Genomic DNA, 22,670 nt, shown 5'->3' with positions numbered 1-22,670 from the left:
CGCTGGGACCAGATGGCTCGCTCTGCACTGGCTGCTATTTGTAGCTAGTGACTTGATGTCTGCCACGCAGGCATGCGCTCAGTGTCTTACCGACGGCGTCCATCACGCTCGTCTCTCCTCTTTCAGTTTCTTACCTTGAGCGAGTCGAAGCAAGCGATGACTCGTCCGTTTTCCACCTGGCAGCTCTTGGCCGGATGAGCGAACTTGCACTCCTGGTCCGAGCGGGAACACGTGCCCCTCTGGAACTCCCTGCATACCTCCAACGTCAGCCACTTTGTGTCGCGGATCTGTGCTATGTTCATCGCCATGGCAACTCGTCGGCGCCAAAAGCAACTCCCGGTCGGATCGGTTGATCAAAAAGTACCGCTTGGGCTTTAATCCACGATTTGGGGTCGATATTGATGTCGCGTTGACAAAAAGTTTCCAATCGACTGAGGCGTGTCCAGGGTGAAATGTGGCAGGACGAAAGTAAAGGCTGTGAATGTTATTGCGCCATCTTCTCCATCAAGTGAGTACGATTTTATCCGTGAATGTTCACTGGCTCTTCTTTTTCTGGAACATTCACAAACCAATGCGGCATAGGAGAGAAAGCCCTCGAAGTTAGGATGCGGTGAAGCAGGCAACGAAGGTGACGAGTCTGGGTGGAGTTGGGGACTTCAAGACACTGAGGACCGCGTGGAGGCTTAGAAGGCCCAAGGCGAAGGTTAAGTAAAGGCAAGGTGTGCGATGCTCTGCGTGGGTGGGCCTTGTGCCAGTTGGCGCTGTCAGGTGAGGCTTAGCGGAGGTTGCGGCCCGCTGCGAGGGGGTTGGATGGCGATGATGGACGAACGGGTCGGAGCGCAGTCAGAGGAGGGCGCGGCCACCTTTCCTTGCGCTATGGCGGCAAGCGAGCGAGGCGGGAGGGGCGGGGAGAAGATAGAGCTTCAGCGGTAGAAGCAGGTCAAAGCTGCGGCACACATCAGCAAAGGCACTTCCTCTGGGGAGAGAGAGAGAGAGACACAGAGAGAGAGACAGAGAGAGAGAAAAAAATGAAAACTTTTTTTTTTTTGGTCACTCTTTAGGATCAAGCAAGGTGTGACCTTTTGTTTTAAGGTCAACAAAAAGAATGTGTAAAAATGTCAGAAATGCGGCGGTTGTCAGCTCGACAAATAAAACTTTCACCCGCCCACTGCGCTAAACACACATGGTGTGCACATACGCTCATCACACACACTAACACACACGCGACGCACTGGCGCGTACAAAGCGGCCATTCAAAACTTTCCACCACGTCGACGACAATGAAATGAGATGAAAAAACAAATCCTCGACTGACTTACAGCAGAGTGCAGCAAAGGCGGCCATTGCGAATGTGTCTGAAGACCAAAGAGGGGAAGAGCGTGAAAGAAAAGGGGAAGTTGAGGTAGGGCATGAGGGGGGAAAAGAGGTTAGTCATTTCCCTCCTTGCGAAGTTCCGCCAAGACCGTGGGCCAATGGGCGCTAAGCGGAGTTGCAGCAACATTCTGGGCTGAGCGCCAGGTGAGAGGAGGCGGAGCCTAGGGAAGGCTGACCTGCCCCGCTGCCGGAGTGGAAAAGAGTCAAAACTAACCACTGGCTTTTCTTCCACACGTTCCAACATAAGGATTTCTGTCATCCGATAATACACAATGACTTTTTCGTCACGTTGAGTATTCTCTAATCACGACACGCCATTGTTTGTTTTGTCGTTTGTACTTTCGACTTCTGTTGAAACCGCGAGTGGAATTTGAATAGTTAGTCTCCCGAGGGATGAGTCTGTTCTTATCAAAGGAAGGGTTAAGTCGCCACACCCCCCGTGTCGAGAATTTTGTATCCCCCCCAGTACAAGCGTGTGCACTTTGAGCAATGCTAGCAAGTGCAAATGTTACGGCACTGCAGCACTGCAACGGAGCTCTGCACCAACGCAGTCCAGGTCATGATGACCAAGCATCATGGTTAGAATGTGCTTCAAACCAAACTGCAGCTCGCTTTGACATTGCATGATAACAAAAGTAGCTTTGTGGCTAGAAATGACCTTTCAATTTGCCAGCGTTATCTTGATACAAACATTGCACTGTAATCAACCCGCACTACATGGAAAAAAAGAAAATCATAGAATCTTAGAGGCAACCTTTTACGGAGCTAGGGCATATATTTGCTGGGTTATTGTTTGTGATTAACATGAAAACTTTTATGAAGCTTTAGGGGAATGTATTCCCGAAAGTAACTACTTATGAGCTTTGTTTTAAAGATAATGGGTTATAAAAGGTACAAGTAAAAAGAATGCGATCAAAAGTAAGCCTATTAAGATCAGGAGTATTTCTAATTTTGTTTTGGAAAAAAAAATAAAAATACAGCAGTGTACCATTCGCGGTACTCCCATTGCAATTTAAAAAAAAATTGCAATTGCCTTTGCAATTTTTCACCCAAAAAAATTGCATTTGTTAACAGCGACGGCACGCTTCAGTCAAATCAAACGCCTTCATCGTTTAAGATATGAAAAGCAGTCAAGACGCCAATGTTTTCTACTTTGCTCAGCTTGTAGCGCTGTAAAGTAAAGCTCATAAGGAGCGCTCGATATGATCCTTCATGTCTGAACATGGATATCTTTCCCTTATTGATTGCTTCATCTTTTACCAGTTAGGCCAAGCCCTTTTTTTTGCTAATTCATTCAAATCGTCTCGTCTCTCCGGTTCTGAAGATCTCCTTTCTCGGAATAATTGATGTTGTTTTGCAAAGTGGGCCCTGCATGGGGGGGGGGGGGGCTCCCGTGGCACCCCCCGTTCTCTAGCTCCGCCACTGCTGGTGCAAGGTCATCCAACATTAGCGGAAGGGAAGCTAGCCTTTAGTGCACATTGTAACATTTGTAACATTGCATCGGAGCGTATCTTTCTCTTTACTTCGCTTTGGTCGTTCCGCTAACCCGAGCTTCGCACCGGCGACGAAGCCAGAAATCCCGGCCCGATAGAAGATCTACATAATACAGGCAGGTCTCGGAGTTGTCGGGATGACTAACTACTTGAGCGGCAATGAGAAAACAACAGAGAGGGTGCGGTTCACAGTTATGATAGGCCTTCCTGAAAGAGCACATGGGGTGATTCATCATTAGTCAAGTGCCACAACTCAAATCCACTTGAAGTCGATGCGGCGTCCGTCTCCGTCTTGTTTTGCTGCAACATCTACTATGGCAACAGAAGGTCGGAAAATGATAGCTTCTATTTTCATCTTTTTTCGACTGCAGAGGAGAATGTTTCCTTTTGTTTGCTACTGCTGGCTTTCAGCATACTGATAGAAGTGGAGGCGGGGTGACAGTGTGCTGAGATAGGTCATCAAAGTGGAGGACGCTAGGAAGGGGGAAACACAACACCGCGGGGCTTCGTCGCGATGCCGATGCAGCTACTCGGAATATTATAGCGTGTCAATAAAACGCCCGCCCTCTCTGACCTTTACGTATATGTTTACCGTTCTATCTCTTGTAGCTTCCACACATAACGACATAAAGAGCTGTGAGGTGCTTACGTTGTTTTGTTTTTTGAACCTGCTAATTGGCTAATTTATAAATGATTAGCATAACGCACTTAGAACCAAACTTCTGTTAAAAATGTACCGTACCACCGACCTAAACATATTCTTCTGATGTTTCCGTAAGCTACATTTGATGCTAGCTTAGAAAGTCGCATGGCTTCTTTGTCTCCTTCCACAATGACAAGAGTTTTTACTGACGACCACAATTCCCACAGAAAACACTCCGCCATGCTGAATACCCTCAGCAAGAAATGCTATGTTGTCATTTTCATCACGAAATCATAACCATCTCGCGACGATTCGTTCAACTTGCTTTTTTTGCAAAGACGCAAACAATCCCCCGCTTATTCTTCCGTCAGCCAACCTCCGGAGACAATGAGGTCTGTTGTTTTGCACACACCCTGACACAATGGTGTGTATCCTTAAGTCTTGTGTGCAAGACTGTGTGTGTGTTAAGGATGTGGTGAAGTCAACGGATATTAACGATAATGCTCGGCCTTACGGCTTAATGAGAAGCTCATTGGATCTCATTTATGTCGTCTGGGTCACTGCTGAAACAGCAGCAGCAGCCCACGGGCTGATTTCTACACAGCGGTTAGATATGTCATAGAGTTCATAGTTGAGCATGCCCTTAATATTGTGTAATATTATATTAGTAAAAGGAAATCTTCCTCTACAACTATACACACTGCATAGTAATGGAAAACACGGTCTTGCGTGATTACCTCATCCGGAACAAAGCTTTTTTGGCCCTTGTCACTCGCCAGATATGTGCAAATGGGTTATTTTTGTGTGAAATGTAATAAAAGAATAACAAGAATGATAAATTGTGGTGTTGGAACACCAGGGTTAAAAAAAAAAAAAAGATCCTGATGGGAATCAAAACACATGTAACCCTGCTATTAAAAAAACACAAAGAGTGAAATAAAATCACAATAACTAACATAATAAGGATTTCACTTTTTTTTCCCGGGGTTTGTTTACCTTCCAAATCGGTCAGGCCTATTTCTCGTTACCGTTATCTGGATGACTTTCATCGAGTTAATCATTTTCAGGGAGCACAGTCAAGCTCATGAGGTGTGATGAATGCTTGCCTGGCCTAATAATGCACACACACACACGTCCGGTGGCCTGGTGAGGAAGAAAACAAATGCGGAGACGAGAGAATAAGACTTGCAAAGAAGGCTACCAGCATTACCCGACAGCAGGATAGGTATGATTGGAATGCCGTGGAAAGAATAACTAAATAAATAGATGTAAATCAACACATAAATAAAGATTTAAATACATATAGATAAATAAATAAATAAATAAAAATACATAAAAATAAACATCAATATATTTAAAAAAATTAAACATGAATAAATATAAATAAATGTTAAATAAATAAATGTTAAAATAAATAAATATGTGACTGCTGGCATTTTGCCTTGGGCGTTATGTGGAAATATTTTCTTTCATTAATTTTGAATTGAATTGATTATAAAATATAAAACTTTGCATCATAAAAAAAAAAAAAATGTGTGGTCTAGTAAAACTAAAGCTAGTTTAGAATTGCTTGAGCTGCTATTTTCTCGAAGCAAAATATGCGTTCTTTCTTTGGACACGACAAGGCAAAACAACCCTAAAGGCCCTTATTGCTACTTTGTCCAGAACCAGCATGAGTCAGACTAAAACAGCTGGACTGGAGTTTACGGTCAACATGTCTGATTATTAGTCATGTAAAAAGCGTCTAAATATCAGAGAAGGTCAAGGAGGCAAATACTGGTGCTCATTAGAGCCAGTGTCTTCCAGTCAACTGGAGTTATGACACACTGCTGAAAAGTGGTCACAACACTGTAAAAACACGAAAAGAAAAAAAAAAAAGCCCTCGTGTAGTAACGGCTTAACCTGTCAGCGCCAATGCCGTCAAGTAGAAAATCCCACCAGTACACTATATCATAAACTCCACACATGCAAGGAGAGCTGTTGAGTGCGAAGAACACACATTTCAACTTTCTTCCTCTAAATCAGACAATGTAATCTCCCGCCGCATGTGTACATACTTGCGATAATGCGTGCGCATGAGCGCCACTGTCTGAGCTATCAACGGACTCCCACAAAGTCACAACAACAACATTCCACATCATTGCCTCAACCACAGACACACCACCTAGAGGAAGCCTGGAGAGATGAGATGAGATGAGAGGGGAGGGGAGGGGCGCTCGTAATGAGTAGGGAGGGTGTCAAAGGGGACGAGAATAAAAGATGATTTTTTTTTTTACAATTATTATTTTTTTAAAACGCGTCACAAGATTCACTGATCCTATCGTGACTTTAGCAGAATCCCATGTCGATGTGATCTGAGCCCTTTACGCCAACTTTGAGAAAAAAACAGGCGAATCCTTTCGATGCCCATCGAGACACACGCCAGAATTTTCCGAGTGAAACGATCTCATGTGATTAAAAAAAAAAAAAAAAAAAAACTACTTACAATTCAGTTTGAGCCTTGAGGAGTAGATTCCCTGAGAAGTACATTTGTTTTTCCTTTTACTTCTTGCCTCTGTTTCGTTTTCCCCAACTTTATCTCTCTCTTGGTAACTCCCTCTCCACCAGACACATGCAAACACTCACCGAGTCACACACACACACACACACACACACACACACACACACACGCACGCACGCACGTACGCACACAACACACACACTCCCACCGACGGAGTCACCCTCTCCTCCCGCGACCCGGATTGCTTGGCAAGATTCTACCGTACTGAAATACTGTGCTTACCATATAAGGTAGCAGCAGTTTCACGTGTCACATATCATTTACATACAGCGGGGCGGTCGGTCGGTCGGTCGTTTGCAGTGCGCACACGTTGAAACGCACGCACATGCAAAATCATGCTTCCCCTTTTTGGGCTGACGCAGCAATGGAAGGTAGACGGGACTCAAATGTTCGCCAGGGCTCTGCAGGATAACTCCAAAGAGTCCGAACGTGGCTGATCTATTGATCCCTGCCGTTTCCTGGACCGACGACGGCGCTCTGCACGCACGCACGCACGCGCTCGCTAACGCGTCAGAAAATCTTCTGGTGAACTCGCCTCAGGAAATGGCTATTGTGACTGTCTGCTTTAAGGCAAGAGTGTTCCTTAGCAGTGAGTGTTGCCCGTGCCAGTGGCTATAAAACAAAGCAGTAACAAACAGACGTTAACCCTTTGGCAGGCGCATAACAATTGTCGCCAATGCTCCCGTGCACAGACGCCCACTTTACAAAGTCAAGACTGCAGCAACCACAGGGGAAGGAAAGCTCGAGATTAAAACCGCCGTGGCTGGGAGGAAGGTTTACGAAGCGAGCTCTTACCTCTTCACATTGCTCTCCGGATAATGTGTGAGTGCTTCCGCGTGTCGACTGACACTTGTGGTTGTGAGTGTGTTCAGACAGGCTGCGACAGCAGACCCCCAGGCACCGGCTGGACCATTCTCAGGCAGAGGCAGGCAGGCAGGCAGAGCACAGCACGGCACGGCACGGCAGAGCGGAGCGACTGGCAGAAGAGAGGAAAGCGGGTGAATCAGCAGCGAATGAGCGGAGGAGCTGTGCAGAGCAAACCACAGTGAGGGAGGGAGGGAGGGAGGAAGGGAGGGAGGAGGAGTGTGTGTCTGCAAATACGTGTGCACGTTGCAGCGTTGGCTGTTACGCCAGTGTCTCCCCACCCCTGCCTCCTCCAGTGGCTGAGCTAACTGGGCCGAATTTCTCTCCAGCCTCTGGATCATCTGTCTGCTGCCCAAGGAAAGTGGTGCCGATGGGTGGGTGGGGTGGGGTGTGTGTGTGTGTGTGTGGGGGGTTCAGTAGCAACAGCTGGGGAGGAGGAGGGCGACTATTAGGAGAAGGCGGAAGTTCAAGCCGTGCAGACCCTGCAGTCTCCTCATCCTCCTTCTTTCATTCCTTGCTGCAGGCGGACAACACACACACACACACACACACACACACACACCATAACAGCAACATGGCCACTGCCTGCCCAGTCAGACCCGGAAGTAGATAGAGAAAAGAGGGGGAAGATGAGTGACAGGAGCCCGATAAAATGACAAGGTAGAGCGTGGAAACGCATCAAATGAAATATGAGATGTGTACAATCTAGTCAAGAAAGGAAATTCTTGCTCAATTCTCATATTGCTTCACAACCTCTTGCGCAATCACTTGGAAATGCTTGTTGCGACCCCAAAATTGTTGAATGGGATGTTGCATGTTAAATACAAAATGTCATATTTGGATGAAAACAAAGGTTCAATTGTAAACTCCATTCGAACGTTGCAAGTGCATTGGCGACATTTTCAGATGAAACTTGCCAAAGCTCGAAACGTATCTTTCCGTTCCCCTCCCCATCTAATCCGGGACAGTCTAAACACAAATCTTGTGATAAGTCATGTCAAATTTACACACCGTGCCCTTCAACCCAGCTGCAACACTAGCGGCTTGCAATGTGCCTGCTGCAACAGCTTGTTTGATACGCAGGAAGACACAAACAGTCATGTGATTAGATTTGGGGCAAAGCGAAAGACACGGTGATGGCGATAACGTATCACAATGCCACCAAAGATCGCGGCTCTGCAAAAAACTAATGTGGAATTTCCCTTTCGGCTGAAGCCAAGCGCGGGCCAGCTCTCTCTCTCTCTCTCTCTCTCTCTCTCTGGCTTTGGTTTCCATCCTTCTAAATGAGCGTTAATTGTATCAAATTGGTGTCCAGCACTTTGGCTCAAAGTTGAATTCTCTAATCCACATCTCGTCCCAAAGAACCGCAAGCACTCGCATTTGTTACAACAGCCTTGTCCAATTCAAAGTGTGATCCAAGTTTGTAGATGCCAGATGGATTGCTCATTTAGCTACTTAAGAAAAGTTTCCTTCCTTATCTGCTCCATGTACAATACAAAACAAACAAGGTTGTTGTTTTTTTGTTGTTGTTGCTTTACATCTGGCAAAAACAGCCAGGTTTCATTTTGCTTTCTTTCCTAACAAAGCAATGAATCTCTCCTGGGATCCATTGAAAGTTTCTGAATTTCTACAATTGCAAGACCGTATGTGTCTTCAAAATAAATCATATTTGTTCACAAAAAATAATTAAATGCAGTGAAAAAAAAGACAAAAAACTACTACCACTGATTATAATAATAATAATAATAATAATAATAATAAAAGAAGGAAAAAACACTACAACACTAATAAAAAATGGGGTCACATATAATAATAATAATAAAAATAATAAAAGAAGGAAAAAAAACCAGAATAAAAAAAATGGGGTCACTCAATGAGTTCACACACGTTAACCAACGTTAACGCTAACCAACCGAAAACAGGAAGTACGTGTTCTATAAATGAAAAATGAAGTTGAAGGGGATTTCCACCAACTGGACACACCAAAGCTGTTCATTTCCAACCGTGTGATTACTAAATATTTGACAGCAAGATAAGAAACGGTCAGAAATGTTGGTTTACGAGATAAAGACGAGGTAATAGGTAGCATTCTCGCACAAATCCCCTACCTAACTATTCACACGTTGTCTTCCTTTTCCCCGATGAGAAGAAATTTCCACCTTAAAACTGTCCTATCATGTCAGAGCTCTGCTATTTCCCAACCTCTTGTAAATGCCAGCGGCCGGCTAATGTGAACTCTCACTCTCCCGAGGAAATCTCCCCGAGGCTCGGTGTGCCAACCTCTGACTGCTCATCTATCACTAAGCCGCAAATACACATTAGGCTTCCATTACAGAGCATCACAGCGATACCACTGCAATGGGAGCACGCCTGCCCGCCTGACTGCCTGCCTGCCTGCCTGCGGAAAGGCCAGCAGCTGGGAGCAGCAATCAAACTAACCCGTTTAACTTGACTTTATTTTGGTGGCAGTGGAATCAAAAAAAGCAAAATAATCGTGTTACATGTTATATTAAGCCCGAGCGAGGCTATAAATACATTAGTTAGTTACGTCGGAACTACGTGGCTGTTGAAAACTCGGCGACTTTAGTGCATTATTTGTTGATTTTTTTTTTTTTTTTTTTCCCCTCATAATTTATTTTCCACACAAGGAGGGGCTAGGTAGGGGTAATTCAAGCTAGCTGTCAAGTTTGAAATACAGAGCAAGGAAATAGCACGCTGCCTCGTCCTCATCTGGCACTGGAAAGAATGTGTGTGTGTGTGTATGTCTGTGTGTGCGCCTCCCTACACAAGCTGGAAGCTTATCTTGCAGATAAAAAGAAATCGAATGGAAACACCCTTTCCGAAGAGGCCTTTCACTTCGGCCTTCGAGCAGGTTCTCCGTCGAGATACTACATGACATACTGCAAATGCAAAAATATGAAATGTCCTTAACGCAAACCAAAAACTTTGTTATACGTTGACAATCGAATTGGACAACATTGCATGTAATTGCCAAGTTAAAAAAAAAAGAAACACAACTGATGCAAAGTAATCGATTACAAACACAAAAATCAGCAGAGACGAATGCTCGGAGTGAGCTTACCTGTGTGTGTCTGGCGCTCAAGTGCCACTTGGACCAACAAAACCACTTTAAGAAAAGGTCACGCTGACGCAACGCACGGCACCATGAAGGAACATTTTCGCCCCCCCCCCCTTCTTTCTATCCGTCTGCTACTTTACTCACTCTCCCCTCTCACTCGCTCACAATAGCGCCTTCTGCTTAGCAACGGCCATACTGCAAGTGTGGTCAGGTTTACAGCGAAGCCATCACTGCGCAACATCACGTCTCCATGACAACCACTTCTTTATCTCATTTGCATCTGTGGCTTGCATTATCTCATGCCAAATATGGCCACTTTATTTAGGTCTCTCTGCATCCCCTTTTTTTTTTTTCTAACTTCCTCTTCCTGTTCACTTTCACAACTGCGGTTGTTACACATGACATTTCTGTGTCCAAAAGTATTGAGGTGAAGAAGCTCTTAAGTCAACAAATGAATAATGAGGTTTTTTACGTCCTTCATTGTGGGATGTCAACACTTTACGGATGACCTAGAACAGACATTGCGAGCCCATATACTCAGGTTAAGCGATCCTTGACCTATAAAAAAAAATAAAATCTTCTGGATGAATGGACAAAAAAAAAAATGTTATGGCAAACAACTATCGGTGAAAAGGCTAGGCGTCCCGATAGATAAGCGCTGTCAGATATGTTTGCATTCTTGAAGCAAGCAACTGTGTGGGGAGAGGAAGTGGTGGAGAATGAAAGCACAAATCAGGAAGTGGTTGCAAAAAGAAAAAAAAAAAAAAAGGATGCCATAACACTCTCAGAGAAGGCAGGTTTCAACTCACCACCTTCAGTTGGTCTTCACTCAGGGCCTTTTCTCCCCCCCCCCCAAGGACTGCGGCATCTCTGGAAGTATCACAGGAATGTCGGGGCAGGTCTCTGGAGCCCCCCCACACGTACGCATGCACGGGCAAGGCCACTCAGCAGTATTCAGCACCTGTCTGGGGCTGATCGTGCACAGAAAGAGACGCAGTCAATCATGCTGGACAGCACAGCAAAAAAGAGCATAAAAAAAAAGACTTAGTGATTCATCAGCCCAGGAAAGACAGCAACACAAAATAAAAGTTGCACATTTGGTTCTTACACTTACCGCTACGAAAAGAATCGAGTGGAATCGAATAGACCAGAACTACAGGGAGAATTTGAAACGACATTATGTAGACTTGGTGGTGAAAAAGAAAAGATTCTAGAAGCCATCTCATAAACATGCAAAATGCAACCTGTGTTCCTTGCTTGGGGTGGAGTTAATTCATCTTTTGGATGGAATTCGGAATTTTTACACGTATACGCTATACGACAAGCCTTGCAGCGCTGATTTATATAAAGAGCTCTGGTTATGTTGAAATGCTCAATTGATTGATTTGTGGAGTTTCCTGTCTCCTCGTAATGGAAAAGCAACAAGGTTTCTGAGCTCCTCATCTCATCTGACTTACCAGGCCTCCTCTCTTCTCCTTTCCGTGGCTGCAGGGATGCTGGGACTCAGGGAATTGGAAGTCAATGAAACCATGCCTAATTTAGTCTTTGCTCCTCCTTGAGCTGCCAGGAATCAAGAGTGCTTCCCTTTTAGGGCTCCCAGGACGCTGTGATCGGCGAGTGGCACGCCTGCATTCTCATCTACGCTAAACAGTGAGAAAGTTTGTGTAAATATAATAAATTGTAACAAAGTACCCGTGAATTGTTTCGCTATAATCACGGCGTCACATTCAAACTATTTCACAAAAATGGTCAGGATCTCATCTGAGGAGCGCAATAATTGCATGAAAGAGAAATATAAAAGTTAACAAATTGCACAAGGCCCAAAAAAAATGTCAGTGACTTTGTCCTACTTCCTTCCAATCCATCAAAAACAACTAACTTGCTTTTGCTTATAAGTTCAAAGTAGCGATAAATAACCATGTATAAAATCAAGTTATCTCGACTCATCAGAGGACTAAATCTATCAAATCCATCCTCAGTCAGACAGACAGGCAGGCCACTTAGTAACCTAGCAACCAGGTAACTCAACCTGCCACCTACGTATTGTAATTCTAAAACTCCTCGAGATGAGTGCCTGGCATTATAACATTGCCTCAGCCAATCACGTTGATCGGAGCCGCCTGCCGAAAAAGTCAACAATAGCTCTCTACTTGTTCTTGGATTCTTCTTCTCGAAGAGGCAGAAGTTCCGTTTTATGGAGTGCTTCAACAAGAGAGGAGATAGTGACCAAAAGGGAATCAAGCGGAAACCTATGATTAGTGAGTCATAATGAGGCTTGTGGGATGGGACTAGTATATTATTAAAGACAAGGCGGAGAACCTATCGGTCTATATGCGAAAAGGCTGGGTGATGAGGAAGAGTAACGCAAGGATACCAAAAAAAACTGCCGTGTAAGCTTTTAAGAAGTAAAACACCATTATAAGCACTTCTCTTGTCATTGGAAGAGCGGCCGACTCCCGTGTAGTCGAGTCGAGAATCTTTTTTATTATTACCGCTGAGAGTGCGAGGCAGTCTGCGAAACAGCTCAGCCTCCGGGGCCTTATATTTAGATTTTATGACCAATATCGAGTTCTGACCCAAGACGTTTTCAACGGGGTGATTAAAGATGCCATGTCCACGGGGCAAGAAGTTATGACATCAATTACCAGCAGCCCGCATCACATGGCGTCAATACATACGTCGGTCTCCGTTCTCAGGTCATACAAAAAGTGCCTGGAAAGACGATAACACAACAGATTAGAACGGAATTCGTCAATATATCTAAAATCATACATAAAATTACTGGTAGCACCGTTATCTCTCGGACATACTAAGGACAAAAAGTATATATATTTTTTTCCACTCGGAAGGGATTGTAATTGACAATCTGCCTCCCCAATGGGATTCCAGTAGCCTACATTCCCTGTTTCAAGGTCGACGGCAGAAGCAAATGAAATTACTTGTCCTGTTTTGTGCCGCTGGCGCCAGGTCAACAGCGACTTGGCTAAAATGATGAGAGCGGGATTCTGATGGGGAGAAGTGTTTTGTCCTGACCCCTCTGGTGTCATCTTTGTAGCAAGGATGAACTCAAAAACAGGTGGATTAAATTCTGCTTTTGCAATGAATAAAAAGAGGGGGGGGGGTGATTTCTGTGAATGCTATCATGCTACTGAAGCATTGCATTCACATTGTGATGGGGTAAAACGATTTTTATAAGTGGTCTTGATAACTCTGGAACATACAACTACAAACCGGTGGTATCTGTCATTTGCACGCCACCTGGTGGACAAACTGAAGTGGACGTGATGACAACAATGCACATACACTCAGATATGCAGAATTATCCTGTTTTTAATTTTCATGCAAAGTACAATGCATTTTTTTAAATGTACGATTCCGATTTATTTAACTTTTGAGTACCCTATATTTTGTTTTTCACTTAACAATCAAATATTTAAGAATGCCTTGTTAAACATTTACTTTGGTAGGGTCAAGCCTCTGCCCTATTTTTTTGATAAATACATGAATCTAATATGGAGAGCTAAGTAATTTTTAGGTGGTACCTACTTACTTGGCATAAAAAGTTTGTTTTTTAAGTTTTTTAAACCTGGCCTCAAATTCTTGTTTTGGGCGCACGTTGCTTGCATGCTGAGGGCACATTTTTATTTTCCTATATGCGAGGCTTTTTAGTTTCAACAATTTGCAGTAGTTGCTAGCTAAGTTAAAATGCTTACCAATTTTTTGTAGTTTTTTTCTTAATTATTCCGCAAGCGACCGCAGTGTGGCTTCTTGACGCCTGACACTTTGACAAGGGAAATCTCGCGAGAACATATGTTACATACATTACGTCATCGGTCGGATTTGTAAGTACATTTAGTTGTTTTTGTTATAACCCCCACCCAATTTTTAATTTAATTCATTTATTTAAATTTAATTAATTTAATTTAAATTTTAATTAATTAATTGTATATATAATTGTACCCCCGAGAACGATTATTCCATGTTGTCGAGCGACATTTTTAATTATGGCCCCCAAAAAGAGGCAGCATCGACGTAATAATTTTTCGACAACACTGGTTTATGACGTCATAATGTCGTTTGTAACAAAGGCAGAATATCCGATCAGCGCGCGTCCTTATACAAAGCTAGCCCCCAGACGCATCTCATGCGGTCTCTTATTATTTAGGAGCGTCACCTGTCCATGAGAATCATGGCCAATGTCAGGTGCGAGACCAAGAAAGAAGCCAAAATGAGGATACGCGCTTTCCCAGTAAGTATGTGCTTCCAGGCAGTTGAAATAAACTTGCAAGCAGGTTCCCCACTGGCGTGTGAAAAAGAATACCATACCTACTTGTGACAAGCGAAAGCTGCCACAAAACAGGAACAACGCCATGCCGGCCCTATTCGTGAGTTGTCGCCTCTGATAAAAAAATAAATAAAAATCCCATGGTAATAAAAGAAATACACAAGTCAAGCTCAAAATTTGCGATTGTAGGAAATGATTAAAAAAAAACAAATTGCCAGATTGGGGGCAAATCTATTGTCAAGTCTCCACAGTCTTTATAAAGTGGAAGTCAGAGAAGATGCACATTAACTCCAGGGACTGTCATTGAGACTAAAAAAATAATAATAATCAAGTTAGCTTCTCAGGTCCCAACATTCATTTGTCTGAAACTGCCGTCCTTAATCAAATAAAATCAGCAGATTGAGCAGTTGTCATTTCACCTGTTCACTATAGATGACAATGGATGAGAAATATGTGGAGAGCATCTGGGCCCTGTTAAGGAATGCCATCCAGGAGATCCAGAGGAAGAACAACAGTGGGCTGAGCTTCGAAGAGCTGTACAGGAATGCCTACACCATGGTGCTGCACAAACACGGGGAGAAGCTCTACACGGGTCTGCGGGAGGTGGTTACAGAGCATCTCATCAACAAAGTAAACAAAATAAACCGTTGTGAATGTGTGTATGAACCCGCCATTGATTCATATGGCTTTGACAGGTACGACAAGATGTCCTGAAATGTCTAAATAACAAATTTCTGCAAATCTTAAATCAAGAGTGGAATGACCATCAAACCGCTACCATCATGATCAGAGACATCCTCATGTACATGGTAGGAAGTCAGGAATGTGGTGGCCTTGATTTGATTTTGTATCTACAGCTTGTCTTGTTGTGGGCTGAGCAGAAGCTCTTGTTGGATAACTTGAATTCAAATTGATTCTGCAATTCCAGGACCGAGTTTATGTTCAGCAAAACACCGTGGAGAACGTGTACAACCTCAGCATCATCGTATTCAGAGACCAGGTGGTCCACTACAGCTGCATTCGAGAACACCTATGGCAGACATTACTGGACATGATTAAACGAGAAAGGAGGGGAGAAGTTGTAGACAGGCATGGAGGATTATTTATGAGGAGTTTATTTCCCATAGTGTGTTCTGCCTTATTATTGATGGGAAATATTTGAATTGCAGGGGATCCATCAGAAACACCTGCCAGATGCTGATGGTCCTCGGCCTGGACAGCAGGATTGTATACGAAGAAGACTTTGAGCGTCCTTTCTTGGAAATGTCAGCCGAGTTCTACCAGGTGAGTCCCGTCCGGGTACCCCGTGTCCACTCTAGGTCGATTAAATAACATATCGGTCGTCCCGCTTAGATGGAAAGCCAAAGGTTTCTTGCCGAAAACAGCACCAGCATCTACATTAAGAGGGTGGAGGCCAGAATCAACGAAGAAATCGAGCGCGTCAAACATTGTTTGGACAAATCCACCGAGGAGTCCATTGTCAAGGTGGTGGAAAGGGAGCTGATAACAAAACACATGAAAACCATCTTGGAGATGGAGAACTCGGGCATGGTCCACATGTTGCAGAATCGCATCACAGAAGGTAAAGTCGCTTTGGAAATGTTTCCAGATGTGAAGCTCGGTGATTTTTGTTGTCCTTACTTTGACCCGCAGACCTTTTATGCATGTACAAGCTGTTCAGTCGTGTCCCCAATGGTTTAAAAACAATGTGCGATTGTATGAGCTTGTACTTGAGAGAACAAGGCCGGGCTCTGGTGTCAGAAGAAGGAGAGGGCAAGAATCCAGTCGACTACATCCAGGTATAACCATCAGGAGAAGCCCAAGACGCATCTAAAACCAGACTCGAGTATCTTGTCTGTTTCCTGAACAGGGCCTGCTGAACCTGAAGATGATGTTTGATCGTTTCCTCCATGAATCGTTCAACAATGACAAACTTTTCAAGCAAACCATAGCGGGAGACTTTGAGTATTTCCTCAATCTCAACTCTCGCTCACCCGAGTACCTCTCGCTCTTCATCGACGATAAGCTCAAGAAAGGAGTTCGAGGGGTATGCCCGAAGTATCGCAAATCTGTCATGGGGTGGAAAACGCAGTTCTAATATTTCTTTGGTGTCCTTATAAAGTTGACGGAACAGGAGGTGGAGTTGATTCTAGACAAGACCATGGTGTTGTTCAGGTTTCTCCAGGAGAAGGATGTGTTTGAAAGGTACTACAAGCAACACCTGGGCCGGAGACTTCTGAGCAACAAGAGCGTGTCGGACGATTTAGAGAAGAGCATGATCTCCAAGCTCAAAGTAAGACAAGGTCGGTTGTCTTGGCGTCGCTCGACCGGTCGTTTGGACTCACGCTCTTTGCTCTTTACAGACGGAATGCGGATGTCAGTTCACCTCGAAATTGGAAGGGATGTTTCGAGATATGACCATCTCCAACTCCACTATGGATGAGTTCAGACGACACGTACACGTCACGTCGGTAAGACCTTAAAAATGGAACGTATGTTCAGGTCTCGAGTCAAAAGTCTAAAAATGCGAGCTAGCGAGCTAGCTATTATTACTTAGCTAGCTTTGCCTCAAAAATGCATCTGCCCCGGTCGCCACAATTTGATCTCGTTATTTATATTCTCAAACGAGGAGATGACGCCGCAGATTAACCGGCAACCCGTTCGCCCCAATCCGAGGGGAAGCCCCGCCCGCGAAAATCTCACGAGCTAATTGGTGGATATCGCCTCTCATGGTGAATAGACAAGCGATGACGTGAAGAAGCTCAAAATTTACATTCAGCTGACACAATTTGAGAGCTTAGACAAGGGCTTGATTTTACATCTGAAATCCCCCCCCCCCCCCCCAAATCTCTCTCAGGCTTCTCTATGTGGTGTGGACCTAACTGTCCGAGTACTCACCACGGGTTATTGGCCAACGCAGTCGGCGACGCCCAGATGCACCATCCCCCTTTCCCCTCAGCACGCTTTTGAGGTGTTTAGGAGGTAATACCTGTTCAAATGACACAGCGGGTTTTAGTTAGTACTTGTTTTTTTTTTTAAGAGGCTTCTCTTTGGCAGGTTTTACCTGGCCAAACACAGTGGTAGACAACTCACGCTCCAGCATCACATGGGCGGGGCAGACCTAATTGCAACCTTCTACGGTGCTTTGAAAAAAGTCAGTCTCCAATGCAACTTTTCAGGTTGACTTTTCTCGGGAGGACGTATTAAAAAAAAAAAATTCATGTCCAGGATGACGGTTCGGAAGCGAGCTCTGGAGGCGCCCACGTGAACGGTTCAAACTCCCGTAAAACAATTCTGCAGGTGTCCACCTTCCAGATGACTATCCTCATGCTCTTCAACCACAGAGAATGTTACACTTTTGAGGTTTGTTGTAGCTTAAGCTTTATCTTTTACTGTTGAGCAAGACTTTCGGGCAAATTCTCTCTCTTTTTAAAAGGAGATTCATCACGAGACAGATATTCCCAGATGGGAGTTGGTGAGAGCGTTGCAGTCTTTGGCCTGTGGGAAGCCCACGCAGAGAGTTCTTACCAAAGAGCCAAAGTCCAAGGAGATTGAAACTGGACATTTGTTTACAGTCAATGACCATTTTACTGCTAAAGTGCACAGAGTCAAAATACAAACAGGTAACATCATTTTGACAATAAAAAAAAAAGAATAAAAATTAACTCGACTACCCCGTACGCTTTCTAGTCGCTGCTAAACAAGGAGAGTCGGACCCAGAGAGAAAAGAGACGCAGCAGAAAGTGGATGACGACAGGAAGGTCATGATCGAGGCAGCCATCGTACGCATCATGAAGTCCAGGAAGAAGATCCAGCACAATGTCCTGGTGGCCGAGGTGAATATTTCAACATCATCCCTCAAATTGCCGCGATTTGACATGGTGTGAATTGGATGTGCTTAGGTGACTCAGCAGCTGCAGACACGTTTCCTCCCCAGTCCCGTGGTCATCAAAAAGCGCATCGAGGGACTTATAGAGAGGGAATACTTAGCGAGGACTCCGGAGGACCGTAATATGTACACTTACATCGCATAGAAGGAACTTTGCAGAAGAGGAGGATGGACTGTGTTGAACTTACAACATAGTCAAACGGCAAAGGGATCTGCATGGAAAAAAATCCACATCCTCTGGGACGTGTCTTCCTGGAATCAAAAGAGCGCCCCCCCCCTATGTAAAATGTTAACTGCACCTTATTTTGTTTCCATACTGTATAGAAAGTAATTTATTTAAGAATAAGGAGATTTTTACAAAACCAAAAAAAAAATGCTTTTTTGCTCTTAATATAAATACGCAGAAGCCAATTTCATTTTATATCATTGAATTCCTACATTGTAAATAAAATAAAAAATGGTTTGATGCTTGATCATTTGATATTTGTTCTCCTGAAAATGCATGTTTTTTTTTAAACTATTACAAAAAATAAATAATTGAAATTTGAAGATGTGAATATTTTGCACCAATAACCTCCGGCTATCAGTGCTACTTAAAATACTGCTGACCTCGCAAAATCCAAATCCAAGCGGCCATAATTTGGGAAAAATATATATATATATTACATTTTGTACCAAATGCCTGTACACCTCTCGCTATTATAGGTTAATCTGAAACAATGAGTAACACCAAACCGTGTCTCATTCCCCATGACTTGATTTAATTCTATTTAATAATCAACATTTATGCCACTTGGGACATACTGGGCCCCGATGGATCACTAAGCACTACAAAAGGCTTTGACTGCACAGCTTTGGCCAGCATCTCCAGCTGAGAGATGAAAGTCAGAACCTCCACTGTGGAACTGCGAGTCCAAGCGAGAGGCAGGTGGGTTGGGACGGCCTTCCGATCTACAAAAACAGACGCGTCACCGGCTGACTACAAGAAAAAAGGCTACACCTCCCAAAGAATGTCACCCACCTTGAAAAAACTGCCCGCTGGGGATTTCGCCAGCGGCTTTGGACAGGGCCAACCATACCGCAGTGTCGGCTCCTTGCTCTGGACTGCGCAGTCTCTGGCCCATCATACTGTGGAACTGAGGCATGGCCGTGGACACGGCTGCGGAATGAATTATTGGGATTATCGTACGACAAGACTCAACAGGATGTATCACTAAATTCATTTTTAATTTACAGTGAACTCAAACACATTTGTCCCAAAATGATATTATGACTGCTGCTTGCGTGTGAAAATTCAATAATCATAATAATAAATCAATAAAATAATATTTAATATTATATGTATAATATATAATTCTGTCTTCAGTTGTGGGCCTTTTTAACAGTACCTGGTGTATCGACCCAGCCAGGGTGCATGACAGAGAAGTGAATATCCGGGTACTCTCTGGCCCACTGTTCCGTCAGCACCACCTGCTGTCTCTGAGAAGAACAACACAATCTTTCTCCTCCAACTCCTGATGGGAAGCCCCCCCGCCCACCCACCTTGTTCTGGGCGTAAACCATGAGCCCATCAAAGTATCCTTTCTCTGACTGTAAGTCATCAATCTGGAGCTTCTGGACCAGCATGCCCCCTGACGACACAGTGATCTAATAACAGAGGCGTAGTGTGCTTAGAGCTTTGGACAACAAGGCACGGGCTGACAAGAGCGCCACTGTGTGCTGGTTCATACCACTCTGGGATGCCGGCTCTTTTGTAGAAGCGGTATGAGACTTTCAGTGAGAAGATACATTGCTAAAGAGATGGGACAAAAGGGGGCAGATGTTGGAAGATTGTCTCGTACGTACTAGCATGTGGAAAGTCTAATACCCATCGTATTGATTGCAAAGTTCTTCTCCAGGGCTTCGGCATTCACCTCCCTCTTGTGTATCATACAGCCCGCATTGTTTATCTGTGGAAAAGAATCCAATCGAGCGTTGCCATCTTGGAAAATATCAATCATTTTCTTGTTGGACAATACATACCAAGACATGTAAAGACGGATACTGCTTCTTGAAGGCTTCGGCGAATTCCCACACTTTGCGTGATTCCGACAAGTCCACGATATGGACGTACACCTCCTGGAATGAACACGTTGACGACTATTCCTTCACTTTAACTTTTGTATAAGACCAAATTTTCACGACTTAACAGTTTTGGTGTTCCGATCATAACTCTAAGACTATACGAGTCTTAAGATAGGAAAATGTCTACTCACAGTATTCCCAGATTCATTAACAATATCAACCTTGGCTTCCTCTGCTTTATCTTTGTTCCTGCAGACCATGTGCACTCTCCCACCTGCAAGAATAATTTCATTGACATTAAAAACGGCATAGGGGGAAGAAAATCTTTTAGGTATGCGTACCTTTCTTGGCTATAGCCATGGCAGTGGCTTTCCCGATTCCACTATTGGCTCCAGTGACCATAAAAGACCTCCCCACCACCGACACATCCAGGTCCTGGTGCTCAAAGTTTTGAGAAGCCGCTTCATATCCCTTCCTAGAAGAACCAAGTTCACACTCTTAACATTTTAGTTCCATTCGGGTCGATAGCAATCATCCTCACCAGCTAGTCTCTAGTTCAGTATATTATATATTTTTTGTGACATGTCATTTTGGCGCTGCAAGTAAAGTTTGTGCCTCGCCCAAATAAAGGTTGAAAACAAATCAACTGTCAATGGGAAGATTGTGATAGCACATAAAGGGCAGCTTGTGCAGTGCCATTCAGGCCTTTCATAAGTATGACCCTTTAGCTTCAAAGAAAGACAACAAAACCATCAGTGATTATCCAAAACATTTAGTATTAAAAACAACAAATTCAAGTCGTTGACTGACCTTGTATAATGGTGCATTCCGTTTAAAAACCAGATGGCATTTCGGTACAGCGACATGGTATCAAATGGTAACTTTGCAGAAGCTTGGAAGCCAAGTCACGGTTACTTTGGACAACCACTGTGACAGATGAGTGTCACATGGAAGGGGAATTTGCACCATAGCGCCCTCTGTCGACGCTACAATATATAGACTTATTGAGCGCCTCCGCTCGCAGCTGTAGTACGTCAGCTCGTCCGCCATATTGGATGTGCACAAATGTGTACTTAAATCTGCAGAATATTTATTCTAAAAAAAGAAAAAGTTCAAACATTGCATACTTGCTCATGAGGCACAATTATTTTTAGTTTTTTTTTATACGGACGAGGGTACTAATATGAATTTGAATCAATTCCGACCTACTTTATTTGTGTGTGCAGTTAATAAATAATAAGAAACATCACGTGTTTCTCTTCACGTAATATGTAATTGTACTGCATATCACTACCAGTAAGATATTTTGCTCTTGCACTGGTTGCATAGTTTTTAGTGATGCAAGCAGAGCACATACATAAGGGTCGGGCCTACCTGCCACATCCAAGATGGCGGCGGTGTTATCAGGCTTAATAGAGCTTGCTAATGACCTGAACATTTGAATCAGGTGTGTTTTAGAAGGACCCGAGTTGGTGACCCCTGGTATGGAGGTCAAAAAGGGGGTTGTGTACTTGTGTAAAGTGATTTGTATGCATGCAACACAAACCTTTTTTCACTAAAAAACGACCTCCATAAAGTTCACCATCACTTGATGTATTTGTGTGTGTGTGAGTGTGTGTGCGACAGCGCAGGGGCGAATGTTTGGCAGCATCAGCAGTCGTTTTGACAGAAGTGCCACATGCATCTCGAGAATGAGAGAGAGAGAGAGAGAGAGAGAGAGAGAGAGAGAGAGAGAGAGAGAGAGAGAGAGAGAGAGAGAGAGAGAGAGAGAGAGAGAGAGAGAGAGAGAGAGAGAGAGAGAGAGAGAGAGAGAGAGAGAGAGAGAGAGAGAGAGAGAGAGAGAGAGCAAGCAAGCGAGAGAGCCACCAAGGCATGCCTGCCAGTCTAATGCCAATTGCCAGTGTCAGCCATGTGCTTAGGGCGTACAGTGAAGCGTGGGATGAGACGAGTCAGTGACCTACTTTAAACACAAGCCATCAAAACTCCTGCTAGACCTTTGCACTGGTCTTCACCTTTTAAGAATGTAAATGTTGACTTTTGTACTGCAATCATGGCCACGACTAGAATATTTCTTCCCGCTCATAGTCAAATGAAAAGTCAGTTATTCACTGACTTACTAAGAGTGAAAGTCTTTTTGCAGAAGTATGTTTCGAGCTTTACTTGGACCAAATTAGCAATTTGCTACCATCTCGTGACATCTTGGTGCCAAGAAACCACATTGAAGTGAGTCAAATTGCTCAATTTGGACAAAAAGTAGTGAACGAGTATCTTCAACGCGCCAACCTATTACTGTTTTGTTTTGTTTTCTCCCTCAGCTTTTAGTCCAGAGACTTTCTGTATGTGTGTGTGTTCATCTATTTGTGCATGTGTGTGCTTCCGCCTCAATAGCATCAATAAGGGCTTTTGGGGAGGAAGGGGG

At 44.0% G+C, this 22,670-nt stretch overlaps 3 protein-coding genes across 18 annotated transcripts in view; 1 reads left to right on the top strand and 2 right to left on the bottom strand.

Annotated features, from left to right (window-relative positions):
* Positions 1–10,498, bottom strand: part of mbnl1 (muscleblind-like splicing regulator 1) — a 28,812-nt gene extending 18,314 nt beyond the window's left edge. For 3 of the 14 annotated variants that reach the window (XM_085930715.1, XM_085930718.1, XM_085930717.1), the window contains exons 1-2: positions 6,866–7,093; positions 135–976 (exon numbers count right to left, since the gene is read on the bottom strand). In XM_085930715.1, coding sequence (XP_085786841.1) covers positions 135–308 — 174 coding nt within the window. In that variant the 5' untranslated portion in view covers positions 309–976; positions 6,866–7,093. Of the gene's footprint in view, positions 1–134; positions 977–1,319; positions 4,484–4,506; positions 4,654–5,995; positions 6,841–6,865; positions 7,106–10,016 lie in introns of those variants that run through there. The other 11 variants (XM_085930719.1, XM_085930721.1, XM_085930709.1 and 8 more) reach the window with 10 other exon arrangements.
* A 3,616-nt stretch (positions 10,499–14,114) lies between these two features.
* On the top strand, positions 14,115–18,719 carry LOC147046024 (cullin-3-B-like). Of its 2 annotated transcripts, none has more exons than XM_085930338.1 (16): positions 14,115–14,262; positions 14,731–14,928; positions 14,994–15,107; positions 15,227–15,387; positions 15,468–15,582; positions 15,652–15,880; positions 15,952–16,097; positions 16,169–16,345; positions 16,421–16,591; positions 16,662–16,769; positions 17,156–17,280; positions 17,356–17,452; positions 17,527–17,661; positions 17,735–17,921; positions 17,989–18,134; positions 18,201–18,719. In XM_085930338.1, the coding sequence occupies exons 1-16, from the start codon at positions 14,194–14,196 to the stop codon at positions 18,330–18,332; spliced, it is 2,310 nt and encodes a 769-aa protein (XP_085786464.1). In that variant the 5' UTR covers positions 14,115–14,193; the 3' UTR covers positions 18,333–18,719. The 2 variants fall into 2 exon arrangements, with proteins under 2 accessions (XP_085786464.1, XP_085786466.1); XM_085930340.1 differs by having other exon boundaries at positions 14,150–14,398; positions 18,201–18,718.
* Positions 17,900–21,214, bottom strand: LOC147046023 (dehydrogenase/reductase SDR family member 12-like). 2 transcript variants are annotated; one of them, XM_085930342.1, is made up of 10 exons: positions 21,062–21,132; positions 20,593–20,726; positions 20,443–20,525; positions 20,210–20,305; positions 20,055–20,136; positions 19,918–19,979; positions 19,730–19,834; positions 19,576–19,666; positions 19,209–19,346; positions 17,900–19,138 (listed from the first exon to the last, which is right to left on the bottom strand). In XM_085930342.1, the coding sequence occupies exons 1-10, from the start codon at positions 21,115–21,117 to the stop codon at positions 18,972–18,974; spliced, it is 1,014 nt and encodes a 337-aa protein (XP_085786468.1). In that variant the 5' UTR covers positions 21,118–21,132; the 3' UTR covers positions 17,900–18,971. The 2 variants fall into 2 exon arrangements, with proteins under 2 accessions (XP_085786468.1, XP_085786467.1); XM_085930341.1 differs by having other exon boundaries at positions 17,903–19,138; positions 19,576–19,834; positions 21,062–21,214.
* Positions 21,215–22,670: the final 1,456 nt, after the last annotated feature.

The sequence above is a fragment of the Syngnathus leptorhynchus genome, chromosome 14 (genome assembly GCF_054491065.1).
Source record: "Syngnathus leptorhynchus isolate UIUO chromosome 14, UIUO_Slep, whole genome shotgun sequence".
NCBI lineage: Eukaryota > Metazoa > Chordata > Actinopteri > Syngnathiformes > Syngnathidae > Syngnathus > Syngnathus leptorhynchus.
This window is presented reverse-complemented; position numbering and strand designations above follow the sequence as displayed.

Excerpts from the sequence above, each read along its gene's own strand:
- LOC147046024 (XM_085930338.1), top strand. The coding sequence starts at position 14,194 with ATGAGAATCATGGCCAATGTCAGGTGCGAGACCAAGAAAGAAGCCAAA. Across the intron at positions 15,583-15,651 it reads TGTCAGCCGAGTTCTACCAG|ATGGAAAGCCAAAGGTTTCT; the intron begins GTGAGTCCCGTC and ends CGTCCCGCTTAG. Across the intron at positions 18,135-18,200 it reads ACAATGTCCTGGTGGCCGAG|GTGACTCAGCAGCTGCAGAC; the intron begins GTGAATATTTCA and ends GGATGTGCTTAG.
- LOC147046023 (XM_085930341.1), bottom strand. The coding sequence starts at position 21,117 with ATGTCGCTGTACCGAAATGCCATCTGGTTTTTAAACGGAATGCACCAT. Across the intron at positions 20,526-20,592 it reads CATGGCTATAGCCAAGAAAG|GTGGGAGAGTGCACATGGTC; the intron begins GTACGCATACCT and ends TTATTCTTGCAG. Across the intron at positions 20,137-20,209 it reads ATCCGTCTTTACATGTCTTG|ATAAACAATGCGGGCTGTAT; the intron begins GTATGTATTGTC and ends TCTTTTCCACAG.